Source organism: Hemibagrus wyckioides, linkage group LG29 (genome assembly GCF_019097595.1).
Source record: "Hemibagrus wyckioides isolate EC202008001 linkage group LG29, SWU_Hwy_1.0, whole genome shotgun sequence".
Taxonomy (NCBI): domain Eukaryota; kingdom Metazoa; phylum Chordata; class Actinopteri; order Siluriformes; family Bagridae; genus Hemibagrus; species Hemibagrus wyckioides.
This window is the reverse complement of record NC_080738.1, coordinates 16,007,337-16,019,836: the sequence shown is the minus strand read 5'-3', so window position 1 is coordinate 16,019,836 and position 12,500 is coordinate 16,007,337. Positions and strand designations below refer to the sequence as shown.

The 12,500-nt window shown below is 40.7% G+C and overlaps 1 protein-coding gene across 1 annotated transcript in view; it reads right to left on the bottom strand.

The window, feature by feature from the left end:
* Nucleotides 1–12,500, bottom strand: part of lrba (LPS responsive beige-like anchor protein) — a 226,494-nt gene that overhangs the window by 135,810 nt on the left and 78,184 nt on the right. The window contains exon 35 of the mRNA XM_058384588.1: nt 3,711–3,775. Coding sequence (XP_058240571.1) covers nt 3,711–3,775 — 65 coding nt within the window. The remainder of the gene's footprint in view (nt 1–3,710; nt 3,776–12,500) is intronic.

Sequence of the window (12,500 nt, the reverse complement as noted above, 5' to 3'; positions counted from 1 at the left end):
AAGCGGACAGAGAGCAAGACAGAAAGTGAGAGAGAGAGAGAGAGAGAGAGAGAGAAAGAGAGACAGAGACAGAGAGACAAGCGGACAGAGAGCAAGACAGAAAGTGAGAGAGAGAGAGAGAGAGAGAGAGAGAGAGAAAGAGAGACAGAGACAGAGAGACAAGCGGACAGAGAGCAAGACAGAAAGTGAGAGAGAGGAAGAGAGACAGAGAGAGAAACAGAGAGAGAGACAAGTGGAGACAGAGAGGGAGAACGAGAGAGAGACAAGCGGACAGAGAGTGAGACAGAAAGTGAGAGAGAGAGAGAAAGAGAGACAGAGAGAGAGACAGAAACAGACACAGAGAGAGACCTTGAAATGTCGATAAAATCCTTGCTAGCAAACTAGCATACAGTGAACACGCAAACGGAATAACTTCCCTAAAATGCGACGACGCCCCGCCCGTGACCACACCCATAACCACACCCACAGAAACATCAGTAGCTCTGTTATCTTAAAGGTTAAACATTACAGCTGTACTGATATCCAGTGTAAAGAAATGGAACGTAGGGTCAGATCTTTCCTGCTGGACGTCCTGCTTTCTGTCTCTTCCTCTCGTCTCTCAGCGAGAGCGGGATTGTGTTACCGACCCCTACGCTGAGGATCCAGCCTCTCGCACGACATCAACATCTGGATCAGCACAACACACACACCGGACATTCGATACTCAGACATAACGAGCGTCTGATAAACGTCCAATCGACCGCCACAGCCTTCGGTTACTCCTGCTTTATAAGAACGGTTCAAAACCTCGCAATCGCACGCTACAGCTTAAAGCTAACCTTATAAATATTTCTGATTTAATTATCAAAGTTTATCCTCTGTACTTTTGACTTGGAGACAGCCTGACGCTCGTTAGCATTTACACCGCTTCGTTAGCCGGCGAAAAAGGCATTCGTTAGCATGAATTAGCATGGCTGGCGCTGATATCACAGGCCTCTCTTGAAGTCTCACAGGGAGATCTAAGAGCGCCGAAACTGATGATGACTCCTTTCATCCCGCTGGATAACTCACAGCCGCGCAGACACACACTTCCTCTTTAAAAAAATAAAAAGTGTCGAATTTCTCTCCGCCTCAGCGCCTCGCACTCCAGAAAGCTCCTGGGTAACGGACGCGGTGAAACGACCTCAAGAGGTGGTGACCTCGGGGTCATGGTGACCTCAGGGTCACCTTTCGCGAGCTCCTTTTCAACGAGACATCGATTGAATCGGAGTCGGAGCGCGAGAGTCCAGCGGCGTGAACAGGAAACAGCAGCAGGTAATGAAAAGGTGACAAACGCAGGAAGATAAGAACAGGAGGTGAAGTCGTTAAGGAGGTGAAGATTTCAGTAAATTATTATCTCTCGTCACTGAGAAGAACTACAACAGACTCCGTATTCCTCGTCTGTGAGCAGAAACACAAACAGATCAGACCTTCGTTTACTTTAACGAGACAACATCAAATATTCACCTGTCCTGGATAACAAGGGGGAGGAGCTTACTGCCCGAATACTGACCGGGTTAAGTTTATAACGAGGTTCATTACATTAGACCCTGCTGTTTTAGAATATCCACAAACAAGAATCAGACAAGTTCAGACAAGTGGAGACAGAAACAGATTGGATTAGACCACATGAGGATGAAATGTGAAAGATTAGACAGTTACCTGTCCTCTCTGTACAGATTAAGATTAGACAGTTAGCTGTCCTCTCTGTACAGATTAAGATTAGACAGTTAGCTGTCCTCTCTGTACAGATTAAGATTAGACAGTCACCTGTCCTCTCTGTACAGATTAAGATTAGACAGTTACCTGTCCTCTCTGTACAGATTAAGATTAGACAGTCAGCTGTCCTCTCTGTACAGATTAAGATTAGACAGTTACCTGTCCTCTCTGTACAGATTAAGATTAGACAGTTACCTGTCCTCTCTGTACAGATTAAGATTAGACAGTTACCTGTCCTCTCTGTACAGATTAAGATTAGACAGTTACCTGTCCTCTCTGTACAGATTAAGATTAGACAGTTAGCTGTCCTCTCTGTACAGATTAAGATTAGACAGTTACCTGTCCTCTCTGTACAGATTAAGATTAGACAGTTACCTGTCCTCTCTGTACAGATTAAGATTAGACAGTTAGCTGTCCTCTCTGTACAGATTAAGATTAGACAGTTACCTGTCCTCTCTGTACAGATTAAGATTAGACAGTTAGCTGTCCTCTCTGTACAGATTAAGATTAGACAGTTACCTGTCCTCTCTGTACAGATTAAGATTAGACAGTTACCTGTCCTCTCTGTACAGATAAAGATTAGACAGTCACCTGTCCTCTCTGTACAGATTAAGATTAGACAGTCACCTGTCCTCTCTGTACAGATTAAGATTAGACAGTTACCTGTCCTCTCTGTACAGATTAAGATTAGACAGTTAGCTGTCCTCTCTGTACAGATTAAGATTAGACAGTCACCTGTCCTCTCTGTACAGATTAAGATTAGACAGTTAGCTGTCCTCTCTGTACAGATTAAGATTAGACAGTTAGCTGTCCTCTCTGTACAGATAAAGATTAGACAGTCACCTGTCCTCTCTGTACAGATTAAGATTAGACAGTTACCTGTCCTCTCTGTACAGATTAAGATTAGACAGTTACCTGTCCTCTCTGTACAGATTAAGATTAGACAGTTACCTGTCCTCTCTGTACAGATTAAGATTAGACAGTTACCTGTCCTCTCTGTACAGATTAAGATTAGACAGTTACCTGTCCTCGATGTACAGATTAAGATTAGACAGTTACCTGTCCTCTCTGTACAGATTAAGATTAGACAGTTACCTGTCCTCGATGTACAGATTAAGATTAGACAGTTACCTGTCCTCTCTGTACAGATTAAGATTAGACAGTTACCTGTCCTCTCTGTACAGATTAAGATTAGACAGTTACCTGTCCTCTCTGTACAGATTAAGATTAGACAGTTACCTGTCCTCGATGTACAGATTAAGATTAGACAGTTACCTGTCCTCTCTGTACAGATTAAGATTAGACAGTTACCTGTCCTCTCTGTACAGATTAAGATTAGACAGTCACCTGTCCTCGATGTACAGATAAAGATTAGACAGTTACCTGTCCTCTCTGTACAGATTAAGATTAGACAGTCACCTGTCCTCGATGTACAGATTAAGATTAGACAGTCACCTGTCCTCTCTGTACAGATTAAGATTAGACAGTTACCTGTCCTCTCTGTACAGATTAAGATTAGACAGTTACCTGTCCTCTCTGTATAGATTAAGATTAGACAGTTACCTGTCCTCTCTGTACAGATTAAGATTAGACAGTTACCTGTCCTCTCTGTACAGATTAAGATTAGACAGTCACCTGTCCTCTCTGTACAGATTAAGATTAGACAGTTACCTGTCCTCTCTGTACAGATTAAGATTAGACAGTCACCTGTCCTCGATGTACAGATTAAGATTAGACAGTTACCTGTCCTCTCTGTACAGATTAAGATTAGACAGTTACCTGTCCTCTCTGTATAGATTAAGATTAGACAGTTAGCTGTCCTCTCTGTACAGATTAAGATTAGACAGTTACTTGCAATGTGCAGGTTAAAATCAGACAGTTACTTGCCCTCGTATATAAGACCCCACATTTAAAGAGTTTGTGTCTTTAATTAGTGATGAAAACGAATCCTGTAACAGATTCAGTATATTTACCTTCCCTCATTAACGAGCTCGATGAAGGCTAAACCTGCATTCTTCTGGATGGAGTTCTGCCATTCCTGTAAACAGAAACAGAACACAGATTACACACTCGTGTATACACACACACACACACACACACACACACACACACACACAGGTTAATACGGGATTTTAGCTAACCCAAACTTTAGCAACTAATCCAAAATGCCAGAGCCTAATGATTGAGAGGCTAAGCACTAACACGGAGCTGAACTCTGTCTCACTGGGACAGAACAGATGACCATCATTGGATTTGTTCTTTAATTAAAGAGACAGACTCTCTCTCTCTCTCTCTCGTCCTGATCAAACCGCTTTTTAACGATCTCTCGGCTCGTTACCGGATTATGAACACTTGTTCTGCAGCGGTGTGATACGGTTTTATAGCATCCTGACCCCATGATACGATACACCCAGCCATTTACGACCTCTGAACTCTGACCGCCACCTTTCAACCCAGGTCATTACAGCAGAGGAGGAGAGGAAATCACCATCGATTTTTAAGGATGAAACATTTCACTGTTTTATCTTCCACAGAGACGGGCAGAGGGACAGGAGTTAGGAAATACAGACACAATCACAAAGAAAGAGGAAAACAATTAAAAAACACAGCTGTTCTTCTTCCAGGAGAGAAGACAATAAAGAGAGAGATGAAAAATGAAAGAACAGATAAAAAATAAAGAAAAAAACTGAAAAAGAAATGGAGGGACTGAAGAAAAGAAAAGAACAGAAAAGAACAGAAAAGAAAAGAAAAGAAAAGAAAAGAACAGAAAAGAAAAGAATAGAATAGAAAAGAAAAAGAAAGAGTAGTGATAAATAGTTGGAGGGATTTTAAGAGAGGGATGAAGAAAGAAGTTAAAGACAGGTTTTGAATTATGGAGCTGAATATGAGCTAGCATCTCTCTCTCCATCTGTCTCTCCATCTCTCTCTCTTCTATAGGTCTTTCTCAGTGAGAACTGAGGCATGCTGGGAAGAAAAACAGGTTCTTGAGGTTCATGTAGCACCAAGGTGTTTTCACTCCTCCTCTAGGAGAGAAGTACATCTCAGAGAAAGAAAGAAAGAAAGAAAGAAAGAAAGAAAGAAAGACAGGCAGACAGACAGAAAGGCAGACAGACAGAAAGACAGACAAAGGCAGAAAGACAGACAGACACACAGAAAGACAGAATGAAAGACAGACAGACAGAAAGGCAGGCAGGCAGAATGAAAGACAGACAGACAGACATACAGAGACAGATAGACAGACAAACAGACAGACAGACAGGCAGGCAGACAGACAAAGAGACAGAAAGACAGACAAAGGCAGAAAGACAGATAGACATACAGAAAGACAGAATGAAAGACAGACAGACAGAAAGGCAGGCAGGCAGAATGAAAGACAGACAGACAGGCAGACAGGCAGACAGAAAGACAGGCTGGCAGACAGACAGAAACACAGACAGACAGACAGACAGACAGAAAGACAGGCTGGCAGACAGACAGAAACACAGTCAGTCAATCAGACAGACAGACAGACAGACAGACAGAAAGACAGGCTGGCAGACAGACAGAAACACAGTCAGTCAATCAGACAGACAGACAGACAGACAGACAGAAAGACAGGCTGGCAGACAGACAGAAACACAGTCAGTCAATCAGACAGACAGACAGACAGACAGACAGAAAGACAGGCTGGCAGACAGACAGAAACACAGTCAGTCAATCAGACAGACAGACAGACAGACAGACAGACAGGCTGGCAGACAGACATACGTGAATATATGTAGATGTGTCTGTATATAAAATGCCTATAGAGTTGAGAGTGAGAGTAAATGAAGCTCTCAGTGGTGTAAGAGAGTGTTATAGAGTGGAGTCAGTAAAAGTGCGCTCACACTGAGACTCTTAACTCACTCAGGAGCCTGTGGAGTGAGCTATGTGAGGACAGGGGGCTCTTCACGTCCACACAGGAAGTGCACTAAAACTTTAACACACTGCCCGAGAACCCTGCGGAGAACGGCCGGCTCTCGCAGAACCGTACAGACGCATGAAATACTGACGTCTGCAAAAATAAAACAAAGAGCGCTTCAGGAGAGTTCTGCTGCCATACCAGATCACATCCACGGTGTGGTGTGAGCACGGGGGGAGGGTGCTACAATCGGAGAACGTACCGGAACCAGCCGGAATACACGTGTGTGTGTGTGTGTGTATACTGTTGGAACAGATCAAATAGTTGCAGTGTATCGTGTGAGAATATAGCGCTAGATTGTGAACTGCACTGCCGTGATGTCATCATGTAGCAGGAATGTGTGTGTGTGTGTGTGTGTGTGCGCATGTGGTTTGTGTTTTCCTTATACTAGATAAGATCTGTGAACATGAGTCAGGCATGTTAAACACACACACACACACACACACACACACAGTGAGTAAAGATGGTTGTGATTAGGATTTACACAATCACACATTACTCACACACACACGTGCATGTGGCGTGTCAGACTGGCCACATGACCGGTCACATGATCTACATTTCCTGACTGTTCTGGTCAGTGTATGATTTATGGTTCATGATATAAAACTCCACATCATTTAAGAGAAAAGCCAAGACATGTGACAGCCAATACGGCTAGAGATATTTAACCAATATATTTATTCATTCATTTTTATTTATATTTAACCAATATATTTATTCATTATTTTTATTTATATTTAACCAATATATTTATTCATTATTTTAAATTATATTTAACCAATATATTTATTCATTATTTTTATTTATATTTAACCAATATATTTATTCATTATTTTTATTTATATTTAACCAATATATTTATTCATTCATTTTTATTTATATTTAACCAATATATTTATTCATTATTTTTATTTATATTTAACCAATATATTTATTCATTATTTTAAATTATATTTAACCAATATATTTATTCATTATTTTTATTTATATTTAACCAATATATTTATTCATTATTTTTATTTATATTTAACCAATATATTTATTCATTATTTTTATTTATATTTAACCAATATATTTATTCATTATTTTTATTTATATTTAACCAATATATTTATTCATTATTTTTATTTATATTTAACCAATATATTTATTCATTATTTTAAATTATATTTAACCAATATATTTATTCATTATTTTTATTTATATTTAACCAATATATTTATTCATTATTTTTATTTATATTTAACCAATATATTTATTCATTATTTTTATTTATATTTAACCAATATATTTATTCATTATTTTAAATTATATTTAACCAATATATTTATTCATTATTTTTATTTATATTTGACCAATATATTTATTTTAAATATTTCTAAATGTTAAACACAAGTGTGCAATAACTGTGTTATTGAATTATTCCATTTCAATTCAAACTCTCACACACTTACAAGATTTTTCCAGCTTTTATATATATATATATATATATATATATATATATATATATATATGAAATAAAATATATATATATAAAAAATAAAAATAATATAATATAAAATAATAAAAAAGAAAATATAATATAAATAATATAATATAAAATAATAAAAAATAAAAAACAGATATATTTTATTTTTAAAAAATATCTAAAAATATATTTTTTTCTTTCTTTTTTTATTTATTTATCAGATTATCATATATATTATTATTATTATTATGGCACTAAGTTGAACCGCCACGTTTCCTTTTGTCCTGATAATTTTCTCAAAGCTGTCTGTTTCTCTTTCCTTCACTTTTCAATCCCTCCTTCTCCATCTGTCTCTTTCACTTTCTTTTTTCCCTTCTCTCTCCCTCTCTCTCTTCCCTTCTCCCCCTCTACCTCCCTCTCTCTCCCCTTACCTCTCTCTCTCCCCCTCTACCTCCCACTCTACCTCCCCCTCTCTCTCTCTCTCCCTCTACCTCCCTCTCTCTCTTTCCCTCTACCTCCCTCTCTCTCTTTCCCTCTACCTCTCTCTCTCTCTCTCTCTCCCTCTCTCTCTCTCTTCCTCTCTCTGATCACAGCAGAACAGTAGTTCCATCTGCAGTATAAATCACTCCTATTTCCTCCTTTTCATCAGGATCATTTCGACTTTCGTTCCCCCGCTCGGCCCAAAACAAATAAACAGTGCTGATGATGACTGATGGCTCGTTACTCCGCCTGTGACGTGTTTATTTTTGATCCAGATTAGCCGAACGTCTCGCCGGGTTCTGCAGCGTGTCAGAGGTGCTTTAAGTTCTGGTGTAATTAGGCGTTTCTCTATCAGCGCTAATTAAAGAGGAGGTGCCGTAATCACCACACCAAAGGCTTAGACACGGAGCGAGACAGGAAGTAGGGAGCGGTTATTATAATCACCCCATCACTCTTACACACATATTCACACTCACCTGTCATTCCAGTGCTCGCTAAACCACTCACTGGGATACAGGAGCGTGAGGGTAGGAGTATTTCACCTCAGGAATGAGACGCTGGTCTGACTTTTTATAGAGACTCATAATATTATGAAAGAATATGAAATGGAAATGCTAAAAAATAGACTTAGAAACAATATACAGGGAATTTTTTTTGGGAATACGAGTAAAAGAGACGCTTTTAATGTGAAGAAAGCTTCAGGAATCAGAAGGATATTTATTTTGATCTACGGTTAGTGAGTAGTTATTGGGGTTATTGGGTCATACTGGCAGTGTTTACATTTAAAGTGAAACAAATGATTCATTGTTTAAACAAAACAATTACTTTTACAGCTAATTGTGATTTCTCCTAATAATTATTTTTGAACACAAAGAAACAACTGGATTTTGTATAATAATTAATATTCTATATTTTAGAAAATGTTTAAAATGTTTTTCTTACTTTTTTTTTTACATTTATTTATCAGACTGAAAGAAAAGAAAGAAAGAAAAAAAGAAAGACAGACAGACAGACAGAAAGACAGACAGACAAAAAGAAAGAAAGACAGACAGACAAACAGAAAGACAGGCAGACAGACAGACAGACAGAAAGACAGACAGGCAAAAAGAAACAAAGACAGACAGACAAACAGAAAGACAGACACACAGACAGACAAAAAAAGAAGGAAAGACAGACAGACAGACAGACAGACAGACAAAAAAGAAAGAAAGAAAGAAAGAAAGAAAGAAAGAAAGAAAGAAAGAAAGAAAGACAGACAGACAAACAGAAAGACAGACAAACAGAAAGACAGAAAGACAGACAGACAGACAGACAGACAGACAGACAGACAGAAAGAAAGAAAGAAAGAAAGAAAGAAAGAAAGAAAGAAAGAAAGAAAGAAAGAATGATTGAATGAATGAATGAATGAATGAATGAATGAGTTTGACTCCTAGCTCCATCATGCTGCCCCTGAACAAGGCCCTGAACCCTCAGGGGTAGAAAATGAGATAAACTCTAAGTCATTCTGGATGAGAGCGTCTGCCACATGCTGTACACGTAGAACACACACACTCCAACACACACACACACACTCCAACACACACACACACACTCCAACACACACACACACTCCAACACACACACACACACTCCAACACACACACACACACTCCAACACACACACTCCAACACACACACACACACTCCAACACACACACACACTCCAACACACACACACACACTCCAACACACACACACACTCCAACACACACACACACACTCCAACACACACACACACACTCCAACACACACACACACTCCAACACACACACACACACTCCAACACACACACACACACTCCAACACACACACTCCAACACACACACACACACTCCAACACACACACACACTCCAACACACACACACACACTCCAACACACACACACACTCCAACACACACACACACACTCCAACACACACACACACACTCCAACACACACACACACACTCCAACACACACACACACACTCCAACACACACACACACTCCAACACACACACACACACTCCAACACACACACACACTCCAACACACACACACACACTCCAACACACACACACACACTCCAACACACACACACACTCCATCACACACACACACTCTCCAACACACACACACTCTCCAACACACACACACTCTCCAACACACACACACTCCAACACACACACACACTCCAACACACACTCCAACACACACTCCAACACACACACACACACTCCAACACACACTCCAACACACACACACACTCCAACACACACACGCACTCCAACACACACACGCACTCCAACACACACACGCACACTCCAACACACACACGCACACTCCAACACACACACGCACACTCCAACACACACACGCACACTCCAACACACACACGCACACTCCAACACACACACACACACTCCAACACACACACACTCCATCACACACACACACACTCCAACACACACACACTCCATCACACACACACACACTCCAACACACACACACACACACTCCAACACACACACACTCTCCAACACACACACACTCCAACACACACTCCAACACACACACACTCCATCACACACACACTCCAACACACACACACTCCAACACACACACTGCTCTTCCAGCCACTAACGTACCCCAGACTCACTGAGCACTGCCCTGTTCTGCTCTCGGCCAATCAGAGCGCAGCGTACTGGTGTCATTAGTGAAGAGTGATGATGCAGAGAAACCCAACACTGGACTAGACCAGGGCCTGCAGATCGATTTCCTCCCTTGTTTTCCCTCTCTCGCTCTTTCTCTCCGGAAATATTGATCCCTCCTTCTCCCACTCAGTGAAGGGGGTTAAACTCTCTCGCTTTCTTTCCAGGTCAAAGGTCGGGTGTTAAAGGTTAAGGAATGGCAAGCGCCGAGGGCCAGAGTCCTTCTGTTTAACAGGTTAAACTCTGGATTACAGAACCACTGTCTGTCTCTCTCTCTCTGTCTCCCCCCTGTCTCTTTCTCTGTCTCCCTCTCTCTTTGCCCCCCCCCTTCTCTCTCTGTCTCTCTCTCCGTCTCCCCCCTATCTCTCTCTCTCTCTCTCCTCAAGTTTTTGGTGAATCAGTCATGATTTTGAATGATGGTGAATCTTTATGAAGATATCTGACTCCGCCCACCAGTTAAAATGTGATTATTAATGACCCTTGTCGAATTCGATCAGTTTCCCCGAGCATCCATGAGCAGACGAGTGCAATCTAATTATTATTTTAATCTAAGAAACATTTATTTAATGAACTTAAACATTAATGAACTCAAATATGTTGATAAATGATCAGAGACGAGATGGTTCCTAATGTAAATGATCAGAGACGAGATGGTTCCTAATGTAAATGATCAGAGACGGGATGGTTCCTAATGTAAATGATCAGAGACGAGATGGTTCCTAATGTAAATGATCAGAGACGAGATGGTTCCTAATGTAAATGATCAGAGACGAGATGGTTCCTAATGTAAATGATCAGAGACGAGATGGTTCCTAATGTAAATGATCAGAGACGAGATGGTTCCTAATGTAAATGATCAGAGACGGGATGGTTCCTAATGTAAATGATCAGAGACGGGATGGTTCCTAATGTAAATGATCAGAGACGAGATGGTTCCTAATGTAAATGATCAGAGACGGGATGGTTCCTAATGTAAATGATCAGAGACGGGATGGTTCCTAATGTAAATGATCAGAGACGGGATGGTTCCTAATGTAAATGATCAGAGACGAGATGGTTCCTAATGTAAATGATCAGAGACGAGATGGTTCTGCATTGGACTGGAGTTAGGAACACACTCGCTCCTCAGAGGATCTCTGTGAGCATCTTTTCATTCTCTACTCTTCATCCCTCCTCCTCTCCTGTCGTTTAGAAGAGGAGCGAAGAGATGGATGGAGTAAAGAACAGATGAGCTGACACAGCACTGGATAATAACAGTGATATACACACACACACACACACACACACACACACCTGCACTGATCTGGCTTTTATCTGATACACACAGAGTCAATGATTACTCCATAACTCCAGCCAATAGTCACAGTTACACACACACACACACACACACAGTGAGAGAGTGAAAAAACACAAAACACATGTGTGAAGCTACCTTCCTGCAGTCCTTCCTTCCTTCCTTCCATTCTTCATTTCCTTCCTTCCTTCCTTCCTTCCATTCTTCATTTCCTTCCTTCCTTCCTTCCTTCCATTCTTCATTTCCTTCCTTCCTTCCATTCTTCATTTCCTTCCTTCCTTCCTTCCATTCTTCATTTCCTTCCTTCCTTCCATTCTTCATTTCCTTCCTTCCTTCCTTCCTTCCTTCCTTCCTTCCTTCCTTCCATTCTTCATTTCCTTCCTTCCTTCCTTCCTTCCTTCCTTCCTTCCATTCTTCATTTCCTTCCTTCCTTCCTTCCTTACTTCCATTCTTCATTTCCTTCCTTCCTTCCATTCTTCATTTCCTTCCTTCCTTCCATTCTTCATTTCCTTCCTTCCTTCCTTCCTTCCTTCCATTCTTCATTTCCTTCCTTCCTTCCTTCCTTCCTTCCATTCTTCATTTCCTTCCTTCCTTCCATTCTTCATTTCTTTCCTTCCTTCCTTCCTTCCTTCCTTCCTTCCATTCTTCATTTCCTTCCTTCCTTCCTTCCTTCCATTCTTCATTTCCTTCCTTCCTTCCTTCCTTCCTTCCTTCCATTCTTCATTTCCTTCCTTCCTTCCTTCCTTCCTTCCTTCCTTCCTTCCTTCCTTCCATTCTTCATTTCCTTCCTTCCTTCCTTCCTTCCTTCCTTCCTTCCTTCCTTCCTTCCTTCCATTATTCATTTCCTTC